This window comes from Trichomycterus rosablanca, chromosome 5, assembly GCF_030014385.1.
Source record: "Trichomycterus rosablanca isolate fTriRos1 chromosome 5, fTriRos1.hap1, whole genome shotgun sequence".
NCBI classification, from domain to species: Eukaryota; Metazoa; Chordata; class Actinopteri; order Siluriformes; family Trichomycteridae; genus Trichomycterus; species Trichomycterus rosablanca.
In genome coordinates, this window is record NC_085992.1 from 33,402,137 (window position 1) to 33,430,128 (window position 27,992).

Sequence of the window (27,992 nt, forward strand, 5' to 3'; positions counted from 1 at the left end):
GACAAATAGAGAGAAAGACATAGAAAGAAAAAGACATGAAGAGGGAGGAGATGAAGTCTTATTGTTCTTGAGCAGCGTGCACTGGAGGTGTGGCATCTTCCGGGCGTTGTCGTGGAGACAGAAGACTGGCCAAGCACTGTTTTCTCTCTTCCTCTGGGCTCATCAGCGAGACGCCGATCACGCGCAGGCTGATCCTTATGGCAAGAGCCACAGCCACAGGTAACCAGCATGCACTCACTACTTTTTAAACAATCCTGAGAGCAAATGTAACAGATCAAACCTGCATGTTAATATCTAAAAGAACACAGTTGGATTTGTGTATTAAGTGATTTGGTATCTCATACAAAGTGTACGTCTGTGATAAAGAGTATGTGTGTGATTGTGCGTGTGTTCGTGTGTGTGTGTGTGTGTAAGCTTTAGGAGATCAGAGATGTGCGTGTGTTGTGAGTCATAAAGGGGGATGTGGTGATGTACTCTGCTCGTGGCTTCATAGGGAGTCTGCAGATTCCCACATCGCATGGTGTGAATCCATGAGTTCTTTCCTGCAGCGATGGAGAAGATGAGTGGGAAATGTACTAGTGTGTGTGTTGGTGGATAGTTGTGTATGTAAGCTTTTCACAGACATCCCACCAACATTAATTAGAAAACTATGAGAACTCAGGGCCTGCTAATACACAGGTAAGTGTTACCGGTTGACCTGATACTTAATTTACCTGCCACCAGTGACAGTTAGGTGTCAGAGTTAATATGCCTGCACACACCAGATCTGTCTCTGAGCGATAGCGGCAGTAGAACTCCCCTGCAATGCTCAACCTCTGCCTCTCAATTGGTGATAGCTGTGGGACTTTAATAAATGCTGCTTTATCTTTTCACACAGTCAGAAATTCCAGCGTAGAGGGAAAGAAAAGTGGATGAAGTTTTCTCTCTCTCACAGAACAGAAATTAAATCAGAAAGTGAGGCTTAAATTCAGTGAGTAAAGACATTAAAGACGAAATAAGTGCAGGTGATTAATCATCCTGTGTAATTTCTCATAATGAAGCTGTGTGGGCTTGCTTGTAGTTCTTTTTACATGTGCAGTGGGTCCCCCATATCTCATAGAGCATGAGCAGAGATTGGGGGGAACAAAAGAAGCAGAGATGGGGATTATGGGTAACTGGTTTTTGTAATAAAATTAGAACTGTGATCTAAATATTCAATGATCACGTTGTACTCCTATACTGCACTGTACAGGTGTTAACCAGTATAAAGTGTACAAAATTAAGTCTGCTAAATCCTGGTCAGACCATCAGTATAACAAGGAAACATATTCAATCACTCACACCTAGAAATAATGAGTTACCAACCCACCTTTTTGTTTTAGGAAGTGTGGATCAAACCCAGGTCCCATGTTAATGTGCAGTATGTACTCAACCATCTGCGCCATATGCATAATTCTTATTAATTATTTAGATTAGCATGAAAAGTAAAAAAAAAGGTTTAAAATGGTACACACAGAATGTGTTGTTTTGTTTAATCGGTGCAAAATTTTGCTCTGTTAGCCATAGGAGCAAATTCTGTTTAAATCTGCTCTATTATGCTGCAGCATGCATTATGTGTAATTATGTATCATTAGGTATACATGCATTTAGCATCGTAAGGAGGTGTTACATGAAGAAAAAATTGCATAACAGATTTCTGAAAATATGTTCCTTGATTGGCCATTTTTATCTTTGTGAGAAAATCATCAGAGTGTGTTGAACATGCTTAATTGCAATGTATAGTAAATATAACTGAGTGTGTGTATGAGCTCTACTTGTGAAAGGAAAGTCCAAGTGCACTCAGACTTGTGAAAGTGTGAGACAGCCTGTTAGTCATTGTTAAGGTTTTCGACATCCTGTCAGCTCGTTCAACACAGTACTTAACTTTCAAGCTCAGCCAGGACTGTTCCTGGATGTGTCTCCTCACAACTATGTACATATACATTTACATTTGTGGAATTTAGCAGACACTTTTATCCAAAGCGACTTACAATTATGACTGAACACAATTTGAGAAATTGAAGGTTAAGGGCCTTGCTTAGGGGCCCAACAGTGGCAACTTTGTGGTGGAGGGGCTTGAACCGGCAACCTTTTGATTACTAGTCCAGTACCTTAACCACTGAGCTACCACTCCCTTAAATAATTTAAATGAATTAATCTTTAAAAAACTGATTATTTGCCAAACGTATTAAATTAATATAGTAGCTACTTGTGTAACATTACACACATTTTATGATGTGTCCTAATTTTTTAACCACAAAATGATGAGTTTAATACAAAAGTAGAAGTTCTTCATGCCACTGTAGTTTCTCCACAAAAAACTCAACAAGCCGTGTCTTTTGGAGCCTGCTGTGTACACAGGGAAATCGTCATGTTAAAAAAAGGAACTCTTGTCACACAGATAAAAGCATGTAATTTATTTTATATAATACATTTTACTCACCTTTTAGCAATAATTGTGGCTGAAACAACTGAACTTAGTAATTAGGAGTGGTGTTCACATACTTGTGTACTTATATTGTACCACCAGTGAATATCTTCTCTTTAAATGTACAAACATAATGTCTTTGAATAATTGAATTATAAACAAAGATATGTTAAAAAGATTGGGATTAATAGTAAAAACACTAAGGCCGCTCAGGTGGCGCAGCGGTAAAAACACACGCTAGCACACAAGAGCTGGGATCTCGAATACATCATATCGAATCCCAGCTCTGCCATCTGGCTGGGCTGAGCAGCCACATGAACAACGATTGGCCTGTTGTTCATATAGGGGTGGGGTATTAAGCCAGATAGGGACTCCTCGTGTTTGATGCAACTACGACCTCTGCTGGCTGGTTGATGGTGCCTGCACAGAGGCGGGGAAAGAGTGCGTTGTTCAGGGTGTGTTTCTCTGTACACAAGGCTGATTCGCATAATGCATTTGCCTAGTGTGGGTGAATAAATGCATAAAAATGCATATGGCTGCTGCCCACGTGTCGGAGGGGGCGTGGGTTAGCTTTGTTCTCCTCAAATCAGAGCGGGGGTCAGCATTAGAGAAGAGGAAACATGATGCAATCGGGCAATTGGACTCGAGAAAAAGGGGAGAAAATGTATTAAAAAATATAAATATGAAAAATACTATAGCTAATAGTGCAGACACTATAGCTAATTACTGTAAATTAGTATTTTGTTGTAAAGCTGATATGGGCAATGACAGCTTTAGGACCTAGTAATTAACTTTTTGCAGGATTGTGGTTCATATTTGGTCCATACATTTTGCCATTCTTTTCCTATGCTTCAGGTAGGCCAAGTGATAGACATCCATTCCTAAAGTCAGAAGTTTAGCTAGGCAATACAATCACTTTAAAATTATTTTCTTTCAGAAACAGTCAAGTTATTTTGGCTTTTTGGTTATCATTGTTTCAGAACGATTATATTATTATGTTGTTCCAGATTCATTTTATTGTTTGATTGGATTACAGTTTACCCCATTATATGTCCCAGTATGCCACTCCATTCATGTTAACTTTAATGAAGTATTGTTTGCAGATAAGGAGCATCATATCATAGTACTTTAAGCTACAGACCTCACTGAGGATATGTCACTCTTGGGATCATATGTAGAATTTTATTTTGGCCAAACAGGGCGGCACGGTGGCTCAGTGGGTAGCACTGTTGCCTCACAGCAAGAAGGTCCTGAGTTCGATCCCCAGGTGGGGTGGTCTGGGTCATTTCTGGGTGGAGTTTGCATGTTCTCCCTGTGTCTGTGTCCAAAAATGTGCGAGTGAGGTGAATTGGGGATACAAAATTGTCCATGGCTGTGTTTGACATTAAACTTGTGAACTGATGAATCTTGTGTAAACAGTAATTACTGCTTCTGTTGTGAATGTAACCAAAGTGTGTAAAAACATGACGTTAAAATCCTAATAAATAAATAAATACTTTCATCAAACATGATAGGCTGAATTATTGCCTAGTTCTATTTTATAATCTGACCTGAGTACACAGTTTAAATGCTTTTCGGCAGATTACAAACAAATTACAGCTCTTCATATATATACATATTTTTAATTAAATACAGAGAGTTTGGAATACATTAATGGATCCAGCCTGTCTTGTGTCAACAGTTCAGGCTGGTGGTGGAGGTGTTTTTTAAGACACATTGGACATGAGCATTGTTGCAATGCCATTGTGACTGACCATGTGCATTCATTTATGTCAACAGTTTACTACTTATAATAGTAACATCCAGCATAATAGTGCACATAAACTGGTTCCTAGAACATTGCAATGGGATCAGTGTGGTGTAATGGCCTTCCCAATTACCAGGTCTGAATCCTATAAAGCATCTTTTGGATGTGGCAGAACGGAAGATTTGAAACATAAATGTTGAACTGACATATCTGCAGCAATTATGTGAGGCAATAATGTCAACATCTCAAATAGATGTCAACATCTCCAAATATTGTGACATCCATGCCAAAAACAAATGTGGATGTCCTGAGAGCACATACGGTGTTTTTAATAAAGTAGCCAGTGAATGTATAACAAGACAGACCCTGGACGGAGTAGAAAAAAATGCTAAGCCCCTGATGGATTGAAAAACCCTAGTTAAGGGCAAAATAACTGTACACAATTTGCAGCCTTGTATTGTGTCAAAGCTTAGTATTTAGAAAACTAATATTAATAAACATATCAGTACATGCCTGTTAAAATAAGTATTATTGCTGTTCATAATGCATACCTCTAGTAGTCTACTACTAGTCTGTTCTTTATTTGAACTATAGGTAAATAAAGGATATAACACTATACATTAAATCAAGACTGCTTCAGATTTACTCAGTGAGAGTCTTAGGTAAATATAAACAAATATAAAGAACCATAAATCAATAATTAAATTTTTTGTTTAAAGATTTATGGAGTCTAAATGTGTTGGCAAGATCTATTGTCAGCTAAGCATACCAATAGCAGAGATGATTGTACCTAATTAATTGAGGAAGTATAATGCTTACTACTAATGTGACTGTAATGTTTACAAACAAACCTCTATAATGGATTTGTTTTTGACAAACCCTGTTTAATGAATAATCAATCAGTAGCATCATGTAGGGCTGTAACAGCATCAACTGGACTTATAATCAGGTTTAGGATCAGTGGGATAGGAAAAAGAAAGCTTTACATTAGATTGTAAGCACATTTTAAACTACAGGCGGCATAGTGGCATAGCTGGTGTATGGGCAGCATGGACAGCAACATGGTATCTGAGGTCCTGGGTTTGATCGTTGCTCCTGTTACTGTTTCTGAAAGGTTTCACTTCTTCGTGTGGGTACATCTTTAAGAAATAATTGTATTTTTTATTTTTAATGTGCAAGAAAATATCAAAATTAATATCAGGATCTATAAACATACATGAATATACACTGATCGGCCATAACATTAAAACCACCTTGTTTTTACACTTACTGTCTATTTTATCAGCTCCACTTACCATATAGAAGCACTTTGTAGTTCTACAATTACTGACTGTAGTCCATCTGGTTCTCTGCATGGTGGATCATTCTCAGCACTGCAGTGACACTGACATGGTGGTGGTGTGTTAGTGTGTGTTGTGCTGGTATGAGTGGATAAAACACAGCAATGCTGATGGAGTTTTTAAACACCTCACTGTCACTGATAGACTGATAATAGTCCAGGAACCAAAAATATCTAACCAACAGCTCCCCATGGGCAGAGTCCTGTGACCACTGATGAAGGTCTAGAAGATGACCAACTCAAACAGCAGCAAGGTGGACCAGCTAGGTAGGAGTGTCTAATAGAGTGGACAGTGATTGGACATGGTATTTAAAAACTCCAGAAGCGCTGCTGTTTCTTATCCACTCAAACCAGCACCATGTCATTGTCACTGCAGTGCTGAGAATGATCCACCACCTAAATAATACCTGCTCTGTAGTGGTCCATTGAAGAACAGGGTGAAAGCAGTCTGAAAAAGTATGTAGAGAAACAGATGGACTACAGTCAGTAACTGTAGAACTACAAAGTGCTCCTATATGGTAAGTGGAGCTGATAAAATGGACAGTGAGTGTAAAAACAAGGAGGTGGTTTTAATGTTATGGCTGATCAGTGTAATTTGATCTTGCTAGCATTTTATATAAGCAGGTCAGTGAGTCATCTTCTATTAGTTATGTTAGACTGCATTAGACACATGTAAAAAGGAGTAAGAATAACTTAGTGCTGATTTACAGCATATTTTCAGCTATTTACATGTAAATATATAATCTGCAATATGATACCCTTTATACATATTAGTATGTAGCTAAACCGGTCATTTATCTTAACAGTAGTTAGTTAGGTAGGTAGTTAACAGGCTGGTTAACTATGCACGGTGATAAAGACTAAACATTTCATAGGACATAGTCTAATACTTTGAATCTTAATTGTGTTTGTCTTAGATTAGGTGGAGCTTAAAAAGTGATGTAAGATAAAATGTTAAACCTCTATTGTGTTTTATACCCTGATTGACTCTGAGATTACAAAAGTAAAACTTAAACCGTGATGATAAACGAAATTCTTTCCTACTGTAATTCAAAATCATTCACTCAAGAGGAGTTTACCTTTTTTTTAAATAAACTCACAATGGACTTAATAATTAAATTATTGTTTAAATTGACCAAGTGCACAGAGGTACTACTTTTTTTACCACATTTTCTGAAATTGATAAAAGGAACTAAAAAAACCTAATACTATTAGCAGTGTAGCTGATTGTACCCTAGCCCTCATATCAATAAAGCATATCCTCAAAAACAGACTAATGACCATGGGGGATTTGTTAAGCATCAGGCTGGGCTCAGGCAGCGAAGCTAATAGGTCTGACAGTTGAATTGGGCTGGTGGTTGATATAAAAAATGTAACTACAAGTCAATGCTATTTTCCAAATTACAGACAGTGCCACAGAAGTGCAATTGTAGCTGTCAGTATGGCCACAGGGGTGTGTTTCTTATTTATGGTGCAGGCTAGGGGGGTTTTATTAAAGCTTTTGACTCCAGTTGGCTGTCAGGATTAATCATTTGAATTGGGTTTGTGGTTAGCAGGAATATTTAAGCAGTCAGAAAAATAAATTTACATTTAAAAATAAAAAACTGAAAAGTCTTTGCAAACTGGATCTCTACACATGATGAATAGGCTCTGCTGCAGGTTTATGTTTGGCAGATCAATGTGTGCAATGTGTATCAGTTGCTTTGTCATATGGCATCACAGCTGTTAAAATGTATGTTTGGATATTATTCTCTAAAAGGGCAGGGGAGACCTGAATTTGGATTGGATACTGAAATAATGCAGATTCTAATTAAATTACAATGTTTCAAAACTATAATTTAAACAAACTTTAATTTCTTTTACCAAAGTGACCAAATTCAGTTTTGAAAATTTAGTATCAAAAGTAAAACAAGGACACTGGTCAAGAACTGGGCTTTCAGCCCAAGAGATCCTGAATGTAATTGAATTTGTAGAAATGCCAGACTGTAGAAAGCACCAGAATCCATCACACAGCATATACATTCTAGATACACTAATCAGCCATAACATTAAAACCACCTCCTTGTTTCTACACTCACTGTCCATTTTATCGGCTTTACTTACCATATAGAAGCACTTGTAGTTCTACAATTACTGACTGTAGTCCATCTGTTTCTCTGCATGCTTTGTTAGCCCCCTTTTATGCTGTTCTTCAATGGTCAGGACCCCCACAGGACCACTACAGAGCAGGTATTATTTGGGTGGTGGATCATTCTCAGCACTGCAGTGACACTGACATGGTGGTGGTGTGTTAGTGTGTGTTGTGCTGGTGTGAGTGGATAAGACAAAGCAGCGCTGCTGGAGTTTTTAAACAAGTCACTGTCACTGCTGGACTGAGAATAGTCCACCAACCAAAAATATATCCAGCCAACAGCGCCCCGTGGGCAGTGTCCTCTGACCGCTGATGAAGGTCTAGAAGACGTCTCTGACTTTACATCTACAAGGTGAACCAACTAAGTAGGAGTGTCTAATAGAGTGGACAGTGAGTGGACACAGTTTTTAAAAACTCCATCAGCGCTGCTGTGTCTGATCCACTCATACCAGCACAACACACACTAACACACCACCACTATGTCATTGTCACTGCAGTGCTGAGAATGATCCACCACCTAATAATACCTACTCTGTGGTGGTCCTGTGGGGGCCATTGACCATTGAAGAACAGGGTGAAAGCAGGTTAAAAAAGTATGTAGAGAAACAGATAGACTACAGTCAGTGATTGTAGAACTACATAGTGCTTCTATATGGTAAGTGGAGCTGATGAAATGGACAGTGAGTGTAGAAACAAGGAGGTGGTTTTAATGTTATGGCTGATTAGTGTAAATCCACAAAAGATGCACAAATCGTGCTTCAAAATAAACCTTTAAGGCTCCAAGGAATAATGCATGAAATGTTCCACACTTCACTACACACATGTATACAACCTTGATGATAATTAAAAGATCAGAACATTGTCATTATTTGTAGTCAAAACATGTTCATGTTGAGGGTTTTACATAATTGCAGGCATTGAGTTGTGCAATACTTTAATATTGTATTAGGAAATTACATGCCAGTTTCAAAATTACAATTACAATTACAATTACATACAATGTGAATGTAATAAACAAATATAATCATATACTTTGCAGTTATATTATTAAATTATGTCAATGACCTAAAACATTAATTCCCTAATCTCATTTGTCCATTTTATTATAGTAATGCAAAACAAGCATCCAATTTTAATATAATCTAATTTAAAAAGGTAAACCATTTAGTCTTAAAACAAAAACACCTGATGACATATAAGATTGTATTCATGACTTCAGACTAGTAGGACGGCTTAAAGCCAGTATCAAACTTGCCTGTCTGCCCTGCATATTTAAGTAATGTAAGCTTGTGAACTGTTAACCTCCTTTAAAAAACAGCCTGTACTTGTGAAATGGGCTTAACCATGCTGGGACCCAGACTGTGGTGGCATAAAAAGTCCTCCACTGTGATAAGATGATGGATTTTAAATGGAAATTATTTTGGGTTTGCTAGATATGTCATTGCAATTCAGATTCTAAAAAACTATTTAGCAGTACTAAATCAAATGCTTCTTGTATGGGAAGTTTTGTACATTAGACATCTGTAGGTAATTTCACTGCACCTTTTTTATTTGTTCATAAGCAATGGACTATTTAGTAACCTACTGTTGGATTTAAAACTATTATAAGAAATATTACTAAGATTGGCACAACTTTAACATTGCACATTGTTGTTGGCAAAACAATGCAATGATACATTTGGATAGACTGTTGCAAAATGAAGGATTGCTACTTGAAATGCCAAGACAGCCAAGCAGTTGTGCTACTGGTTGACAACACTAATTGGGGTGGCACAATGGCTCAGTGGGTAGCACTCTCGCCTCACTGCAAGAAGGTCCTGGGTTTGATCCCCAGGTGGAGCAGTCCGGGTCCTTTCTGTGTGGAGTTTGCATGTTCTCCCTGTGTATGTGTGGGTTTCCTCACACAGTCCAAAGACATGCAAGTGAGGTAAATTGGAGATACAAAACTGTCCATGACTGTGTTTGCCGTGAACATCTTTTTTTCCCCCATTTTCCTCCCAATTTAGCGCACTAAATTTTTGTCTTCCGCTGCTGAGAGATACCAAATTGCATCCAAGGAGAGCACGTCGCTGTACACGCCTCTTCTGACACGTGTACAGCCCTCCTCTTCTCGCCCCTGCATTCTGCACAGGCGTCTCTTACGCCAATCAGGGTCCTTACACAGCGTATGAAGACCCACCCACCCACACATAGTCTGGCCCACACCCTGCAGATACGGTGGCCAATTAGTATCTGCTGCAGGCACTGCCAATTATGCCCGCCAGATGGCACCCAGCCGACCGGTGGCAATGCCAAGTTTCGAACCGAGGAGTTCAGAAACTCTGTGCTGGTGAGCTAGCGAAATGTCCTGCTGCGCCACCTGGGCGCCGTCTGAACTGATGAATCTTGTGTAACGAGTAACTACCTGTACTGTCATGAATGTAACCAAAGTATGTAAAGTATGTTAAAAATCCTAATAAATAACAACACTAATTTATACATTATTTAGTTCTTATTTGTTACATAAGATGTCAGAAACAAAACACTATTTTTATTAACTGGAACATTGCTAACACTTTATTGCTTGGGCTGCCTTTGGAGTAAGCAGGGTGATTAACCACTGTTGTTGTAAAAGCTGATGGACTATTGATGTCACACCAACTGTCATGCATGTTGATGCTGGGGCTGTGGGACTGGTCTGCTGCTAAGCCAAAATAAGCTTATATAAAATTTTATGAAAAATGATCCAAACTGACAACTGGGCTGATTGGATTTACCAAAAGAAAGGTGCACTGTGTTGTGCAGCTGCATACAAATAAACAAGAACTGAAAAGAAGTTGATGTGACAAAAAACTGTAATAGTATCCAATGATACAGATGTAGCTTTTGTATAGTAAGCTGTAGGTTTTGGAGTCAGGCTGGAGAGATAATGTATGTATTAATTACATAAAAATGCAGTAAGCTCTTGGCCAAAATCGGCACCCGCTTTTACACTCCAGTATTTGCGCATTTTAATTTCTCTGCTTACACATCCATACCTGCCTGCCCTGTAGACCACCAGGAGTTTCCTGTGTGTCAAGCAAACCATGCTGACCAGGCTTTAAACAAATGTATTCCCACTTAAAGATCTATCATTTATCTTCTTAATGGCTACATTTTAAAATCCTTATTACTTTCCAATATTTTTCCAGTACTGTTTTACCCATTGCAGCCCATTTCTGCACCCCTGTGGTTAAGAACAAAATTGGAGTACTGATCTATTCATGAATGAACCACTGTGGTTCAATAGGTACAGTAAGCATACTACCTTCTATCTTCTTGCTCATGAAGCACTCACTGTAATAATTACTGGATTTCTTACTGTAACTGCTGTTTTTTTGTATAGCACTGCACATGCATGTCACTTCAGGTATCTGTTGTCCCTGCCGACTTGTTAGCTTGTTTGGGAACAAACCACTCGGAAAAGAGTTGATTCCTGGTAACAGCCCATTTTGCAATCTGCATTGTGTGCATGAATTTGCATATATCAAGCCGCAAACTGAATATGCATGTGTGGAGGCGTGTAGGTCTGTGTGCCAGGCCTGGGTGTAATAGTGGCACACTTTCCATTGCAAAACTGCTATGTGGCAACTAACTTCAGGCATTTCTACTTTATGTTGTTAGTCCTGAAAACTTTATTTACAGTGCCTTTGAAAAGTATTCATTTAAGGAATGGTTGTCAGAACCTGAGGTTTGTAAAAAATTACTAGAATCTTTTAAATAAACAACATTTTTTTGGTAATGACAAAAGAAAAATTAATGTACTACTTAAAAACTGTCCCTTTAAGTTAAAGATATTTGGCAGCAGGGAGTAGGTTTTTGTACTGTATATTATATTTTCCAGTGACCAGATTGCCAGTACATGCTGTTGAAAAGCTTCCCCATAACATTATGGTATGTTATACATTGGTAATACATGGGCAATGTGCCTTTTGTTCCAGCACATATACTGGATATAATTTATGCAGAAAGGTTCCACTTTACTCTCATCAGTGTAAGAATTTCTGTCACCTTTTTGGGAGTCTTCAGGGTTTTGCATGCTCTGTAATGCCTAGTTCACACTACACGATTTTTGCCCTGATTTTCGCTCGGCGATCGAAACTCGGCTGTCAATCGCTGTGTGTGAATTACTCAACAACTCGATCCGAGCGGCTCGCCGAGCACTCAACTGAAGAAATATATCTAGCTTGTCAAATATCTGGATCTGAGTTGCCCAACTGGCAATGAGTGCTATGTCGAACAGCCAATGAGAACGCAAGATACGGGGTGAGGGGAAACGCTGTAAAAAGGTGGGACAGGGGCATAATATAGTTTATATCAGAATACATCGGCACACACAAGTTTTTCTGACCTTATCGTTCTCTACAAAACATAACACCAACGTTGCATTGCAACATTCCAACTCACTATAGAACAATCTAAGCCAAATCCACTCAGATTCATGTATTTTTTCTCCTTGATTTAATGCTGCACATCAGCTTACAAACTTTGATCGCTTGCTTATTGTTGACGTGCATTTTTGGACGTGGTATCATTAAACATTTCATCACTTCTCGTGTTTGTTTTCATGACAAAACATAGTTTGGGAAACCAGAGAAGCTCGGCTGTGATTCCAGTTGGTGATAGATCGTGTAGTGTGAAACCCCCTATCGCCGATCAGTCGTGTAGTGTGAAAGCCACACCGACTTTCAGTTGTGTAGTGTGAACTGTACAGCGACCTGACGACTTGGAGAGTCATGTAGTGTGAACTTGGCATTAGGTACAATGAATTGAGTTTTATTTAATGCCACTGTTTTTAGGTCGGTCAGAAGATATTGAAGGTTTAAATCTAATTGGAGGTCAGTCACTCATTCAAATTATGCAAAGTACTACAGTACATACTAGATACTAGATGTCATGCAAGTATTATAGTCAATGCTGACCTTGCTAAGGTTTATTTTGCTGATTTTTAAAGAAAGTGTCAAATTCACTTCACTTATTAAATGTTTGAATAAATGCTGCCATATCTGTACAAATACTGCATTCTTTTTTGATAATATATGTTACGTTGTATTATACATTATCATTTCTCATACTACAGTATACCTTTAGGCTGTTGTGCATAAACTACCTTGGGTTCCCAAATTATGGAGATAGCTTCCTTGAGTTTTTTCTTTGCTTCTGAATTCTTCTTTTATATCCAATCATGATAACATAAATATTTTGTATACCTTTCACTCTCCTTTTCCCGTATTCCATAGACTTTGTTACATTAAAAATGTGTTTATATTTCTAAAACACAACCCGGTGTTCAAATCCCGGGTTGGGCTAACAAACACTAAGGGCGCGTTGTGTTATGTTACAGTATGTTAGGTATTGGGGGACGCATATCAATGCACTCTTAGTGCAGGTCCCAAGCCCAGATGAATAGGAGGGTTGCGTCAGAAAGAGAATCTGGTGTAAAAGCTGTGCCAAATCAAATATGAGGATGAATGATCTGCCGTGGCAACCCCTAACATGAGCAGCCTTATAATTCATTCACTCATTCATTCATGGGGGTTTTTGGTCTGCTAGTCTTGGATTCTGTAAAGTTGCTTTGAGACAATGTCCAATGTAAAAAGCACTATATAACTAAATTCGACTTGCCTTGACTTGACTTTACTTTTCCTACACAGGTAATTTAAATGACAAACTAACACATCACTAGCTGCCATGTGTAAGGTTTGATGATGTTACATGTCAGCTTATAAAGAGCAAAAGATCTGTAGCAGACATGTCTTAGTTTCATTCAGTTTCATTCAGTCCCACTGCCACAGGTATATAAAATCAAGCATGGCAAGCATCTTATAAGCACTCCTTGTAAAAGAATGGCTCGTTCTAAAGTGCTCACTGAATTCAAGCGTGGTACTGTTATAGCATGCCACTGTTGCAAGTTGTCAGTTTGTAAATTTTTTTCTCTCCTAGATACTCCACGATCAGCTGTGAGTGGTATTATTTTGTTTAGGAACCACAGCAACTCAGCCATGAATTGGCAGACCCCTTAAAGCGACAGAGCGGGGTCGCCGAGTGCTGCAGTGCATAGTGCACAAAAGTCGCCAACGCTCTGCTGACTCAGTAACTGCAGTTCCAAACCTCCTCTAGCATTAACATCAGCACAAAAGTTGTGCGTTGTGAGCTTCATGGCGTGGGTTTCCATGGCCGAGCAGCTGCACGTAAGCCTTACTTCACCGAACACAATGCCAAGATTTCGATAGAGTGGTGGAAAGCACACCGTCACTGGACTCTGAAACAGTAACAAATCAATCTTATTTATTTAGCAGTCTGATGGACAAGTCTAGGTTTGGTGAATTCCAGGAGAACATTATCTGCCATTGTGCCAACGCTAATGTTTGGTGGAGGAGAGATAATACTATGGGATTATTTTTCAGGTGTTGGCTTAGGCCCCTTAGTTCAAGTGAGGTGAAATGTTAATGCTTTGGCATACTAAGATATTCTGGACAATTGTATGCCTTTTACTTTGTGGGAACAGTTTGGGGAAGGCCCTTTTCTGTTCCAGCATGACTGTGCCCCAATGCACAACACAAGGTCCACACAGGTGTGGTTATGCAGTATATAAATACAGTGGTACCTTGAAACTCGACGTCAGTTGGTTCTGGGACTGGTGTTGAATTTAAAAGGCATTGAGTTTCAAGGTATGTTTTCCCACAAGCGTGTATGGGAAACCTGTTCATGCGTTCCATGGTCCTGTTGAACTGCATATATTTTAGGCTAATGTAAAATAATGGGGTTGTTTTTGACACGTACACACTGAAAATAACACAAATATAATTTAAAAACACTGAAATACAATTAAAACCAGTTACATATAATAAAACCTAATCATTACCTTCATGTTTTTATTGTTTCCTTATGCTTCATAATCATGGAGATGCTTGATCTTGGAATACTGTATTCAGTTCAGCTTTTGCACTGACTGTACCGTTGTTTCCTATGCAGTGAGGTGGTGCACAAAGCTTATTGTGGCTTATTGTACTAAAACAACGAGTGAGGAATTTCATTAGTGAAGAGAAATTATAAGCAGTAAAAATTAAGAGAGGTTTAGTATTCTTTTGATACATTGTCACATTAAGCTTTTTTTAAACAATAAGCGTTTTAGACTTTATCGGATAAGCCAACTCTCGCAATTTCTCCAAACCCCAAGCTATAACACAGGTTTAAAAGTGAATTTGATGGTTATTCCACACAAATGCAGATTTGTCTCATATGCACACTTTGATGATGTTTTACTGCACCGCTCAAGCCCAGCGCTGAACAAAGCGGCAATCGCACACACGTCGAGTTTAAGGGAAACGTCAAAAAGAAAAAAAAAAGCAATAGCATTGAATAGGCATGCCTCTATATACATGTGTGTGGGTGTGTATGAGGTGAGGCTTTGTGCCTCTTATGTGTAGTGTTTCTGCTCCAGGGTTAATTAGCATAGAAATGTCTAGAGCAGGCATTAGCAGATCAAACCCTGCCTTGGTTTTCAATTCTCTATCTTTTTTCCTCCTCCTCTTTGAATAAATGAGCCTTAATTGGAGGCATTTTTTGTTTAAGTAGTAGAGACATCTAGTATAAAGCACATATTCGAACAGGAATACCCCACAGAAACAAAAGTCTCCTTAGATTTACTACAAAAAGGGAAGAACAAACATGTTGGCTTAACATACGTGACTAGACATACCTTATTGTTATTATCAAAGATTGGCAGGTGAAGAGATGGATCTGTATTGCACATTCATTTTAGTCATTATTTTTATTTTGTTCTTATGTTCTTCAATTTTGTCTTTATATTAGACTGTTATTACAATTGACAAAGATAATCCTGTCTCTGTGTTTAATTATTTTGTTATCATTTTCTGTCTTTTTTATATCATAGCTATGCAATTATTCTGTCTGCTATTGTGTTTCAGCTGTTGCTTTTACTAACTGATAACGGACAGCTCACTTATTAAAGCCTTAAGGATGTTCGGCTTAATTACTTGGAAAGTAATGAGTGTCAACCCACTCCATATATCCACAACATAAAGCAGGCCCGCAGGTTAAATTTAGCTTATGGATAAGTAATCAGCAACGGAAATGAACAAATCAAAGATTGTCCTGAGATGCAGAACGTTTAACATTTGTTTATTAGACTCAACAACGATGTTACTTATTTAAATGAGCAATAATGATGCCACAGCCATCTGTGGTGGCTTAGTAGTAAAGGCTCCAGGCTTGTAAATGAAAGCTGTCGTTTCAAATCCTAAGAGAACCAAGCTGTCATAGTTGGGCCCTTGACTCTTCCCCCTACTTCTCAGCTTCACTGGTAGTCAATCTGTGTAAAAGCATCAGTCATTTATTTACATTTAAATGTATAAATGACCAGGGTAAGACAATCGATTGATGTTTTACTCTTTCCTATTATTCTAGGAACTCTTGCCATCTAGAGCTTAGTTTCTTAATCCCATTCATTGTGTTAGGGTGCCTGCGACGTCTGGTGAACGTAACACCAGTTCCCAGCGTTGCAGGCGTTACAGAACAAAGAACAGCATGGCCTCAAATAGGAGGCCAGCTGATTAGGGCGAACGACCTGCAGCTGCGAGCTCCCTATTTAAGGGGGCGTTGCTAGACTGCAGGTGTCGCACCTTTTGTCTTTGTTTGGTGGGTTATGCTGCACTGCACCAGCCTGTACCTTTATCAGGGCCAGTTCGGTTACCCCCGGCGCTAAAAGGGCGCAAGGGTGTGTAGATCGCAAGGTCGAGGTATTGAGGTTTTTATTTCTCTTTATAGGGAAAGACGGTGCGATCGGTGCAGCCCGCGAGCTGCGGTTTGTTTTTAGCGTTGCTAGGCGCCCGGCTAACGTGAGTAGCATCGGGCTTATGCTAGACGCTTCGCTGCAACTACCTCAGCCCCTTAAGGCATTAAGCGGATTCTGGTTTCAGCTGTGCCAGTTTGGCTCAGCGGTTTGAACGCCGTGTTAGCATCGGCACAACTCCGGTTCGAATCCGCGCCTCACCTCTTTTCTCTCTTTTAGTTAGATCGGCTCCTTCCCAGAGCGTTGTTGGTGACACAGCCGATTATTTACGCTTTAAAAGGCGTTTACCTTATTCTGCGCGATTTCTTCGGACAGTGTCTGAGGTTTCGCTTTCCTTAAACGCTCCTTATAAGGCGTAGGCGCAGCGTCACTCTCAGCTACGGGATAGCGAGGTGAGATACGCATCCGCTTTGCGAGTGAGCGACCAGGGTTCGCGCCTCGCATAGGTAGATTGTTTCTTTTGTGTTTTGTACTGTTCTTTTTCTCTTTTTCAGTTGCCAGCAAGCCAGCGGCTCCGTTCGGGCTTTCCCGAATTGTTTTCTGTTTTGCCAGTTTCCGTTTTTTATTTTCATTATTATCATTTGTCTTGTAAAAATTATTATTTATTGTAAATAAATAAAATTTTTCTCTGCATCCTTGGGTCCTAAAGCCTCTCTTTATAACACATTGTACCACTTGTGTGACATGAAGCACTATATAGCGTCCCTTGTCCTGCACTTAAAGCAATGTCACAAAACTCAGGTAGCCATGCACTCACTGGCGATAAGCCAGCAGCAAAATGCTCAACCACACAGGAAAGTAGGAAAAAAGAGTCAGAATGAAAACTGGTTGTCACTGTTTACGTTTATGGCATTTAGCGGACGCCTTTAATAGTGAAAGCTATTGAGTGTTAGGAGCTTTGCTCAAGGGCCCAACAGTCTTTGTTGTGGTGGTGCTTGGACCAGGAACCTTCTGATCACTAGTCTAGTACCTTAACCTGAGCTACCACCACCCCTATGCCACAAATAGGCCAGCTACTCAGTCCACCAGTGCTAATAAATATACAAACTCAGGAAAAATGAGAACAACTCTAAATAAGTTGAGCAGCCACGCCACTCTTCTTCTTGACATGTCCATAATGTGGATTACTCTGTGAGGTCTGCTCATAGAGAAGCCATTGCACCACATCTGGAGGCAGCTTAAAGTCCAGTAAGGTTGCGCTGTGATGACAAAAAAGAGTATCAAAGAATGCTGGCATAAGTTCAGGAAGAAACAAAAGTATTGGCCTTGCAAAACATGCAGGTGTCAGAAAGACACAAATTCAATACAAGACAGTACAATGAGCTTGCTGTGAGGTGACTAATGAAGGTGGTATTTAAAGATCTCTTCCAGCTGCACCGCATGGAAGACCTAGGTTTAGTCATTACCTCCAGCCACTGTGAGAAGGCTATGGTGTTAAACTCTGGAACACAAAAATGAAGAAATCCAAATTATTCATTGTGCCTAATTATTAAAATTAGCATGCAGGTTAAACATTAAACAGTATTCAGAAAAAAATGTATTTTAATAATTTTTATTAAATGAATTAAGATTAAAGCAGTCTTGCTATGGGAGATGCACTCTCTGTGCCGGACCCAAAGCCCAAATAAAGATAGGAGGGTTGAATTTGGAAAAGCATGTGGTGCAAGTCTTGTATGCGGACCAGATCTGCTGTGGCAACACCTAAAAACACTTTTTAATTTTACACCCATTTAAGAAAAAAAGCTACAGTAAAATTTATGCAAAATTAAACCCAGTTCTTTCACTATTTTCCTTTGTTCGAGAACTGAGTTGTTGCAGACGGCCGGAGCAGCCTCTGACAACCAGTTCTTAGTTCTGTGTTAATCCACTTTCTCCGTTGCAGATTGTGGATGTTTTTGTGCTCTTCATTTACTACTTGTTTCAGTTATTTTGGCCACCTTATTAATTTGCAATTGTCTTTTTGTTAGTGACCTTTTAGCCACGATATTGTTTTTTTTTTTATTATTGCATTTTCCCCAATTTTCCTCCCAATCTAGTAATTGGGTATCAAATTACCCAATTGCATTACGCTTCCTCTCTACTGATGCTGATCCCCACTCCTGATTGAGGAGAGCGAGATTGACACACGCTCCCTCTGACGTGTGCAGTAGCCGAATGCATCTTTTCACCTGCACAAGGCGAGTTCAAATGCGGATCAGCTTTGTGTACGAAGAGCCACACCCTGTCCACATTATCTCTTGACTCATCAACCAGCCAACAGAGGTCGTAAGTGCATCAGTTATGAGGTCCCTATCCGGCTTCCCGCCTTGTATGAACAACAAGCCAATTGTTGTTTATATAGCCACCCAGCCCAGCCGGATGGCAGAGCTGAGTTTCGAACTGACGAGTTTGAAATGTGTTTTACTGCTGTGCCACCTGAGCGGCTGCCACAGTATTGCTTTAACCTTGCAAAATATTTTGCTCTTGTTTTTTTCTTTTTTCACTCTTGCAGGTGCAGGACTTCGTCTTGCAATTCAATGGTGAGGTGCGACCCGCCCTGTTACACTAAATGTAACAATTTGGAAATAAGAAGTGTGATTTAATGTAGGTAAGATTGCTGACAGACAAACTGCTGGTAATGTTTTGTGGGATCAGATCAACTCCTATTTAGTTAAAATTGAATTTGATCACTGATATGGTTGGTGATTGTGTACTGAATGCAGTTAGCTAAAATTTTAAGAGCTTACAGAGTGATTTTACATTTAAACTAAAACATCTGTACTTGGATGGTCTCAGTTTTTCTATTGAAGTTATTATTTTAAGGGGGCATTAATACCTACTCTTTAAGGCACAACACATACTTAATTGCTGCATCATACTTTTTATAAGAGATATTGCGGTACAAGACAATTCTCAGAAATATAACTCTGGCACATGGAGTGTTCCTAGTACTGCATAATAATAAAAGAGAAAATACACATACAATCTGATGTTATTAAAGCACTGCATGAAACCTCACCACAGCTCTGTGGATATGAAACATGCAGATGCCGGGCCTTGACTGATTTGGGTTGCCATGGGTGCACAGCACCTGTTTTAGGTCACAGTATGAGTGATGCATGAGGAAGTAAACCTGTAATAACACCAAGATCAATAGCAGGAGTCAATATTGCCTTGCTAAGCTGGATCATACACTCACACATGTCTGACAACCTGTCATGACATCCCTGACAACAACATGGGATATGTATGATGTCATACCAGAATAAAGTTAATACAAATCCCTTGACTTACGAATTTAATTGGTTCAGAAGGGCTGTTCTTAAGTCAAAATGTTCGTAAGTTAAACCTATTTTTCCCAAAAGAAATAATGTAAATAGAATTAATCAGTGCCGGACCTCCCAAACCAAACCCTAACCTTTCTAATGTCTTAAATGATCTTTTTTTGATATAATTACAAGTATATTTTCCCTTAAATCTTAACAACAATACACAGTAGTACTGTACTGTACATAAAAAACACAGATCACATTTCAGTACAGTACCATACACCATCATAAATTTCCTTCTTTTTTTTATAAAATGTAAACCTCCTTGTACTCGTCTTTTCTACTCAAAATCGTACAAATTGTCGATTTCGCCATTCCATAGAGGCAAGATCAGTCACTCGAACGCCATGCTCATATTTCTCGGTAATTTCCTTTTTTTTTCAATAATAATAGATTTTTTGTTTCATTTTCTCACCACTACGCTTTCTCTGCACCTTCTTTGGGGCAATTTTGATATTGAATTTGACAAAATATAAAGAAAACACCAGAAAAACACCACCACTGTCTGAATGTTCGCACCCTGTATATATATAGAGAGAGAGAGACGGTCGGAGTCAACTTGTTCGTGACATCACGTGTTTTGTTCGATTGCGAATTTCGGTTCGTAATCCGAAATTTGTTCGTACTTTAAGTTGAAAAAAATCGCTCGTAATCCAAAATGTTTGTATGGTAAACTGTTCGTAAGTCAAGTGGTCTACTGTACTGGACCTCTAAATGAAACATTAAATGGAATAGAAGAATAAATAAGATCGAGCAATAGATGGATGGATGGATGGATGGATGGATGGATGGATGGGATATGATAAATAGGATAAATAGATCCTGAAGGAACTTGAAAATTCAAGCAGAATCAATGTTTTGTCTTCATATGTACGTATCTATTAATAATACACGAACAGGATAAACCAACACTTTCTTTACACTTTTCTTTTGATAGTCAGACAAAGAAACACCTTCACACATACACAGAGATAGGTGTTTGGTTCTCAGTTACTGGTGGTTTCACTTAATGAAAAATGGATGAGACTAAAATTAGATAAACTAAAATTAGACAAGGTAAGAGAAACCAAAATTGAGCTCTTAGGAAGCCAAGAGTAAAGCGATAAACCCAGAAATAGAGATGTCTAGCTTTTCTAATGCTACAGCAAGGTTACCATTGATACCATTGATGATGGAAGAGAGGTTTTATCCCAACACATCAAAACAGCATCAGCAACAACACCCGCAGAAGCTGAGATTGATGGCTCTGTTAATATCTGATGACTTTTGTATTGAGTGATCTTTACGAACTATAGATGTGTCTGTGTGTGTGTGTTTGGAGAACAAATTTTCCCCATCTGCCTCACTTCATTCCTTTGATACTATGAAACTGATCTCTTGCTGTGTATGATTAATAGATTAAGTCAACGTGTCTGTGATCCAGCCGACTTTAGGCTGAGTTACGTCACAGCTCATACTCTCCAACCGTGGCTTCTGTCATACACTCAACCTGAAGCTTCCAAAGGAATGAATTGAATTATTAACTCATTAAAACTTAATAAACTCCTCCTGTGAGTGACGTACTTTTTTAATAATGATCTACAGCCTTTAGCATCACCCTGTTCATACAGATAATCCATCTTCCTGTAGAATTATGCACAATTGTGTATAAACATTGTTTAGGTAAATACATGTTACTTGGTAAATTACTTTTATTACAGAAAGTACACACACACACACACACACACACACACACACACTACAGAGCAGGTATTATTTAGGTGGGGATGATTCTCAGCACTGCAGTGACACTGACATGGTGGTGGTGTGTTAGTGTGTGTTGTGCTGGTATGAGTGGATCAGACACAGCAGCGCTGCTGGAGTTTTTAAATACCGTGTCCACTCACTGTCCACTCTATTAGACACTTCTACCTAGTTGGTCCACCTTGTAGATGTAAAGACCTTGTAGCCCACGGGGCACTGTTGGCATGATATATTTAGTATTTGGCTATTTTGCTCTTGTTACCTTAACTTACCAGCTAAGCCAACTGTATTCCATAAGTAAAGGTCTATTTAGCTCCTAGTCTAGGGCATGTTTTCTGTAACCCGTGTGCCACTTAAGGCCCATTACTCATGAAAGAACATCTCACTCCTCTGTGCTTTAGGCCTATTATTACTTTGCATTAATGCATTTCCAAGGCAAAACAGCTTTTTTGGGCCTGTTGCAGCCCTGCTAACAAAAAGGTTTAGATTCATTGCTTTAAGGCATATTGATGCTAATACAGCTTTGTGTCCAGGGCTACACTGCTGTGATAACTTACCAGAACAGAGTTCATAATGTAAGAGTCAGTATTAAAATAGATGTGTATAAATCTCATTACTTTAAAACCTCGTCCTTTTGGCAAATCTTAGTGATTTCTGGTAGATTTCGGTCTTGCTTTTGTGGCATTTTAAATCCACTTCAGTTGTGCACGTGGGTGTGTGTTTATGTGAAGTGAAATGTTTTTTAGAGTAAGACAGCACAGCTGACTGTTTGTGGTACTTCTCCTGGTACTCTTGTTTTCTCTCATCTCCTTAAAACTTATGTGTAGGATCATTTAAATTGCCTGTAGGTATGTGAATTGCTTGATGCCCTGGGATGTTCTCTCCATTATGTTGTTTGCACCCTGTGTTCCTGGGCTAATGTTGGGACTCACCACAACCCTGAAGCTGTAGCGAGAAATGGTACAATAATATGATAGGTACACGGAGAGTAATACTGTGCCAACCAACCCCCTGTGCCAACACATCTTACTTTGAAATGCTTACCTTAATTTACTTAGAATTGATATTTATCATTCTAATCAAACACGTCTGTTGAATAAAACCTCTCAGATGAAAGGATAGCTATTAACACTAAATCTTACTCTCCCTCATAAGCCAATAGGATGACAAGCATTATAGCATCTGCTGATATTGATTTAAAAGGAAAGCTTACTACAGAGCTTGTTTATCGCTCTGATTTATTGAACACATGAGGCTTGGCCAATAGCTCCCCACTTGCACAAAAGCACATTCTCCACTGTTTGGATTAAGGATGTGAAACAGTCCTTTCAGTCTTTGCCTAAAGCCTTTTGGTGATTGAATGAATTCCTATGTATTAATACTTCTATTTATATTGTATGTGTAACAAATGTCAGTTTATCATGCCTAAATGTGAGAAATCCTGAATATATTGAACCATTTGTCACATGTTTAGTCACATACACCAGACTACAGGAGTTTATACTCTCCTCTTGAGAATAGCAAAATGATGAAATATTCCAATATCGCAAAATGAAATACTGTCAGCATGGTCTGTGTCTTATATGTGTGTGTGTGTGTGTGTATGTGTGTGTGTGTGTGTGTGGTGTAAATCACCCTCATAGATATCCGAGCGCTTGTATAATAGGGCAGAATTTCACTTATTCAACTTAAGTACTTAAGTGGCTCACTCTTTAATCACTGCTAAGATTATTGAGGTTCCCATTTATCTTTATTGCCAGTCAGAAGCAATAAAGAAACTACGCACATTCCCCCAAATGCAGCACTTTGCAGTGTAAACATACTGTATTTCAAGGTTTTAAAATTCAGTTCATATTTTTGTTGACATTCCAATATTTTACCTCTCAAATTATTCAATGTGACCGCAGTAGCAAAATGAATTCACTTGAATTTTAACGTTTAGTTTAGTAATGAGTCATAAATAAAACATGTATTATTCATTCCATATTTAATGGCATTAGAACCACTTTAGTACTGTGGGCACCATCAATGTCTGAAAAGTGTGAGCTCAGATTTTAAATAACCTCTAAATTAAAGCCGGAATAGAGTCGTAGTTAGAAGTGAATTGTGAATTGCACCCTTCTGAGATAGTGAGGGTGTTTATGGATGCTGTCAGGATGAAAAATAAGATTCTACGCGCCTCTTTAGGAAGCTGTTACGCCTGCTGTGAGGTTTTTGATGGAAACAGTCAAATTCTTTTAATGAGATTAATGATAGATCCTGTAGTTCCAGCCTAAACAGGTCCCTCTGACCTAAAAGCCAATTGAAAAAAACTAGCTTCTTCTTTTATTTCTACTGGATGATGATTTGATCATTATGGCCAACAAGGTTTAAATAGGTGTAGTTTGAGACAATGCCATGCTCATGTTTTTTGTGGCATGAATCTCGGGGGACCTGTAGAATGCCTGCGCTTTATACTTATTGATTCAGTTTGGGAAAGCAAAGACTTGTGGTGAGGGAACGTGGGGTTTCCATGGTGATTGCATGTTTGGAGCGGTCTGTCTGAAAGGAGCACTTGTGCATGAGTGAGTGTACGGGTGTGTATGTGCATCATACAATCAATACACCACAGCGTCTATCATTGTCTAGAGCAGGACATGTCTTACAAAAGTCTGGGGTTGGGATGCAGGGTGAAAGGAGATGTTTGTACAGCTATATCATTGTTTGAAAGGTTGTGTGTTTTCTGTTGTGTGTGGCAATGAATTTGGTTTTGTTTGTCTGTGTATAGCTGCCAAGTCTGTAAACGATGTTAACGTATGTAAACGAGTCACATTTACATTAATGTTTATTGTCTCTTTGTGTCTGTTTTCTCCATCCTGCAGGTGGTCATGCTGCTCTCTTTGTTCTCCTGTGCTGTGGGCTTTTCTCTCCTACCACTCCTACTGTTTCCATACCCTGTCTGGACCTGCCCTGCCCGCTGTGAGTGCTCTGTGCCCACACGTTCCGTCTTGTGCCACCGCAAGCGGCTGGCACAGGTTCCCGAGGGCATTCCTATCGAGACCCGTGCGCTGGACCTCAGCAAAAACCGCCTGCGCATCATTACACCACAGAACTTCTCTGGCTTGCTTTTGCTGGAGGAGCTGGACTTAAGCAACAACCTGCTTTCATCTGTGGAGACAGGAAGCTTCCGTGCCCAGCCACGCTTACGCACTTTGCGCCTGCGCAGTAACCAGTTGACGCTCCTGCCACGTGGCGCACTGGCAGGCTTGAGTGAACTAACTCTACTTGACGTAAGCCAGAACCGACTGGTCATCTTACTGGACTATGGCTTTGAAGAACAGCGGCGACTGCGTGTGCTTGAGCTTGCCGATAATGAACTGGTGTTTGTGGCACCACGAGCCTTTAGCGGCCTGCCAGCGCTACGCTCACTTACACTGCAACGCTGTAACCTGAGCTCTGTGCCTAGTCATGCTCTGGCTCACCTACATGGTCTGAGCAGTTTGCGCCTTAGACAGCTGGACATTGCCGAACTGCTGCCACACAGCTTCAAAGGCCTGGGCCGCCTGCGCCACCTAGAGTTGGATCACTGGCCAGCACTCGAAACTATGCCCTCTCTTGCCCTGCATGGTCTAAATCTCAGCACTCTGTTTATCACTCACACCAACTTGACAGTGGTGCCAGTCTTGAGCCATCTGTCCTTCCTGACCCATGTAAACCTGTCACACAGCAGTTTGAGGGTGCTGCCAGCTGGCTGGTTGCGTGGCCTAGATCGTCTGGAGGTTCTGCAAATACGCAAAGCTCAGCTGACCCGCGTGGAGCCCCAGGCCTTTCAGGGGCCACTGTCATTGCGTCTCCTGGACCTTTCTTTCAATCAGTTAACTACATTGGAAAGAGCCGTGCTGCCAGCCTCGGTGGCCCTGCAGAGCCTGCTGATCAGCCAGAACCCACTGGTGTGTGACTGTCGTCTGCGCTGGCTGTTGCAGAGGACACTGCCCATAGGGTTTGGGGAGGTTCAGCCTCAATGCACTGCCCCAGGTGCTCTGGCTGGGAAACTCTTTAATGAAGTGGTTGAGCCGCTGCTCTCAAGATATGTTGTGTGCACCAAACCCAGAGTCATTGCCATGTCAACACAACCTGCACAAGCAGAAGAAGGTCAGAGGGCATGGCTATACTGCACAGCAGATGGAGCACCACCCCCTTCAGTGTCCTGGCTGACACCTCATAGGCGCCACATCACCACCAAGAGCACCGGACGTATGGTCGTTTACAGCAATGGCTCGCTAGAGTTCCGGGTGGTGGAACCTCAGGACAGTGGCATTTATGTGTGTGTGGCATCAAACCCTGCAGGAAATGCCACTCTAACAATAACCCTGTCTGTAAAAAGCCTGGGCCTTAGAGATGTGGCTCTCTATGCCAACCACAGCTACATCTTCGACCCTGACTACAACAGCTCTTTGATCAACGGCACAGAGCATTACACCATCAGGATGGTTCTGGACTTTACTACTATCCTTGTGTCCACAGCGATGGGCTGCCTCAGCTTCTTGGGTGTGGTTCTATTCTGTTTCCTATTGCTGTTCGCATGGAGCAGAGGCAAAGGCAAGCACAGAGGAAGCGTAGACATACAGTATGTCCCCCGAAAGAGAAAAGGAGCCAGCAGTGATCTTACAGAGACCAGCGGCCCCAGACGAGTCAACATGAAGATGATCTGAGACAAGAGTTGTTTGTAAAGGCAGGAAAGTTTAACATGATAGTTTAACAGATCAGCTGATACGCAGCTGCAAGAGATTAAAAAGAAAAAACAAAAAGAGTCCAGGACCAGTGATATGTTGGCTAGTAGAATATGAAAAATGAGCAGCACACCGTTTTTCGTTGGACTAGTGTGCTTTAGTGTGGATGTGTGTATGAACGTGTATAGAAATATGCCATACATGTTTACTGGCATGTGTCTGTGCCTATATTATATGGATGTATTCTATCGTAAGAGTTTACACATGCTATCCAACAGAATTAAGTATCCCAGTAGAGTATTCATGCATCTTCTACGATGCATTGTCTGTGGACAGCATGATTTGAAAAGCTCAGGCATGTGAAGAGGTGAAGTTGTTGCATAAATAACATAATTGTGAAACAGGGAATGTCTATTTATAAACATGTTTTAGGTTCCAGTATTATAAACCTTCAAATTGCTGCAAATACTCAAAAACTGTCTTCCCCAACAAACGACGTATCTACAGGACAAGAGGCTCAGCATTGATGTGGTGTAAAGTGTTTGGTTTTGCTCAGAATCACTGTTTTCTTCTGGGAGGATATTTAGTTAGCAGATCCTCTGGGGAAGAGGAAGAATCATCTGCCATTTTGTTGTAAAGATACAATGTGTTGCGATGTGAGTACCTATTCTGACGGTGGGTACTGGGGGCTGTGTTTGTGACTCAGTAGAAATTTGTGAAACTGTTTTTTGATGTTCTGTCAAATGCTGCTCAAATGTTTTTACATTATAAATATATTGGTATATTTTCCAAAAAAAATAAAATAAACATGAATTATAGAGCTTTACTGTTGTTGCCATTACATTTCACAACCTGTTTTTGTTGTAGTATTTAACAATCAGCTACACTATATTGCCAAAAGTATTCACTCACCAATCCAAATAATTGAATTCAGGTGTTCCAATCACTTCCATGGCCACGTGTATAAAATCAAGCACCTAGGCATACAGACTGCTTCTACAAACATTTGTGAAAGAATGGGTCGCTCTCAGGAGCTCAGTGAATTCCAGCGTGGTACCGTGATAGGATGCCATCTGTGCAACAAGTCCAGTCGTGAAATTTCCTCACTACTAAATATTCCACAGTCAAATGTCAGTGGTATTTTAACAAAGTGGAAGCGATTGGGAACGACAGCGACTCAGCCACCAAGTGGTAGGCCATGAGCGGGGTCAGTGGATCCTGAGGTGTATAGTGTGCTTTCTGCAAGGTCAGTCACTACAGACCTCCAAATTTTATGTGCCCTTCAGATTAGCTTAAGAACAGAGCGTAGAGAGCTTAATGGAATGGGTTTACATGGCTGAGCAGCTGCATCCAAGCTTTACATCACCAAGCATGTCAGATGCAGTGGTGTAAAGCACGCCGCCACTGGACTCTACAGCAGTAGAGACATGTTCTCTGGAGTGATGAATCACGCTTCTCCGTCTGGGTTTGGCGGATGCCAGTAGAACGGTACTTGTCTCACTGCATTGTGCCAAGTGTAAAGTTTGGTGGAGGGGGGATTATGCTGTGGGGCTGTTTTTCAGGAGTTGGGCTCGACCCCTTAGTTCCAGTGAAAGAAACTCTTATAGCTTTAGCATACCAAGAGATTTTGGACAATTTCATGCTCCCAACTTTGTGGGAACAGTTTGGGGATGGCCCCTTCCTGTTCCAACATGACTGCGCACCAGTGCACAAAGCAAGCTCCATACAGACATGGA

The 27,992-nt window shown here is 40.1% G+C and overlaps 1 protein-coding gene across 1 annotated transcript; it reads left to right on the forward strand.

Moving 5' to 3' along the window:
- Positions 1 to 27,074, forward strand: lingo2b (leucine rich repeat and Ig domain containing 2b). Its single transcript, XM_062995074.1, has 2 exons — positions 1 to 219; positions 24,409 to 27,074. The coding sequence occupies exon 2, from the start codon at positions 24,415 to 24,417 to the stop codon at positions 26,236 to 26,238; it is 1,824 nt and encodes a 607-aa protein (XP_062851144.1). The 5' UTR covers positions 1 to 219; positions 24,409 to 24,414; the 3' UTR covers positions 26,239 to 27,074.
- Positions 27,075 to 27,992: the final 918 nt, after the last annotated feature.

What these genes read in the sequence shown, in the direction of transcription:
- lingo2b (XM_062995074.1), top strand. Translation starts at nt 24,415, where the DNA reads ATGCTGCTCTCTTTGTTCTCCTGTGCTGTGGGCTTTTCTCTCCTACCA.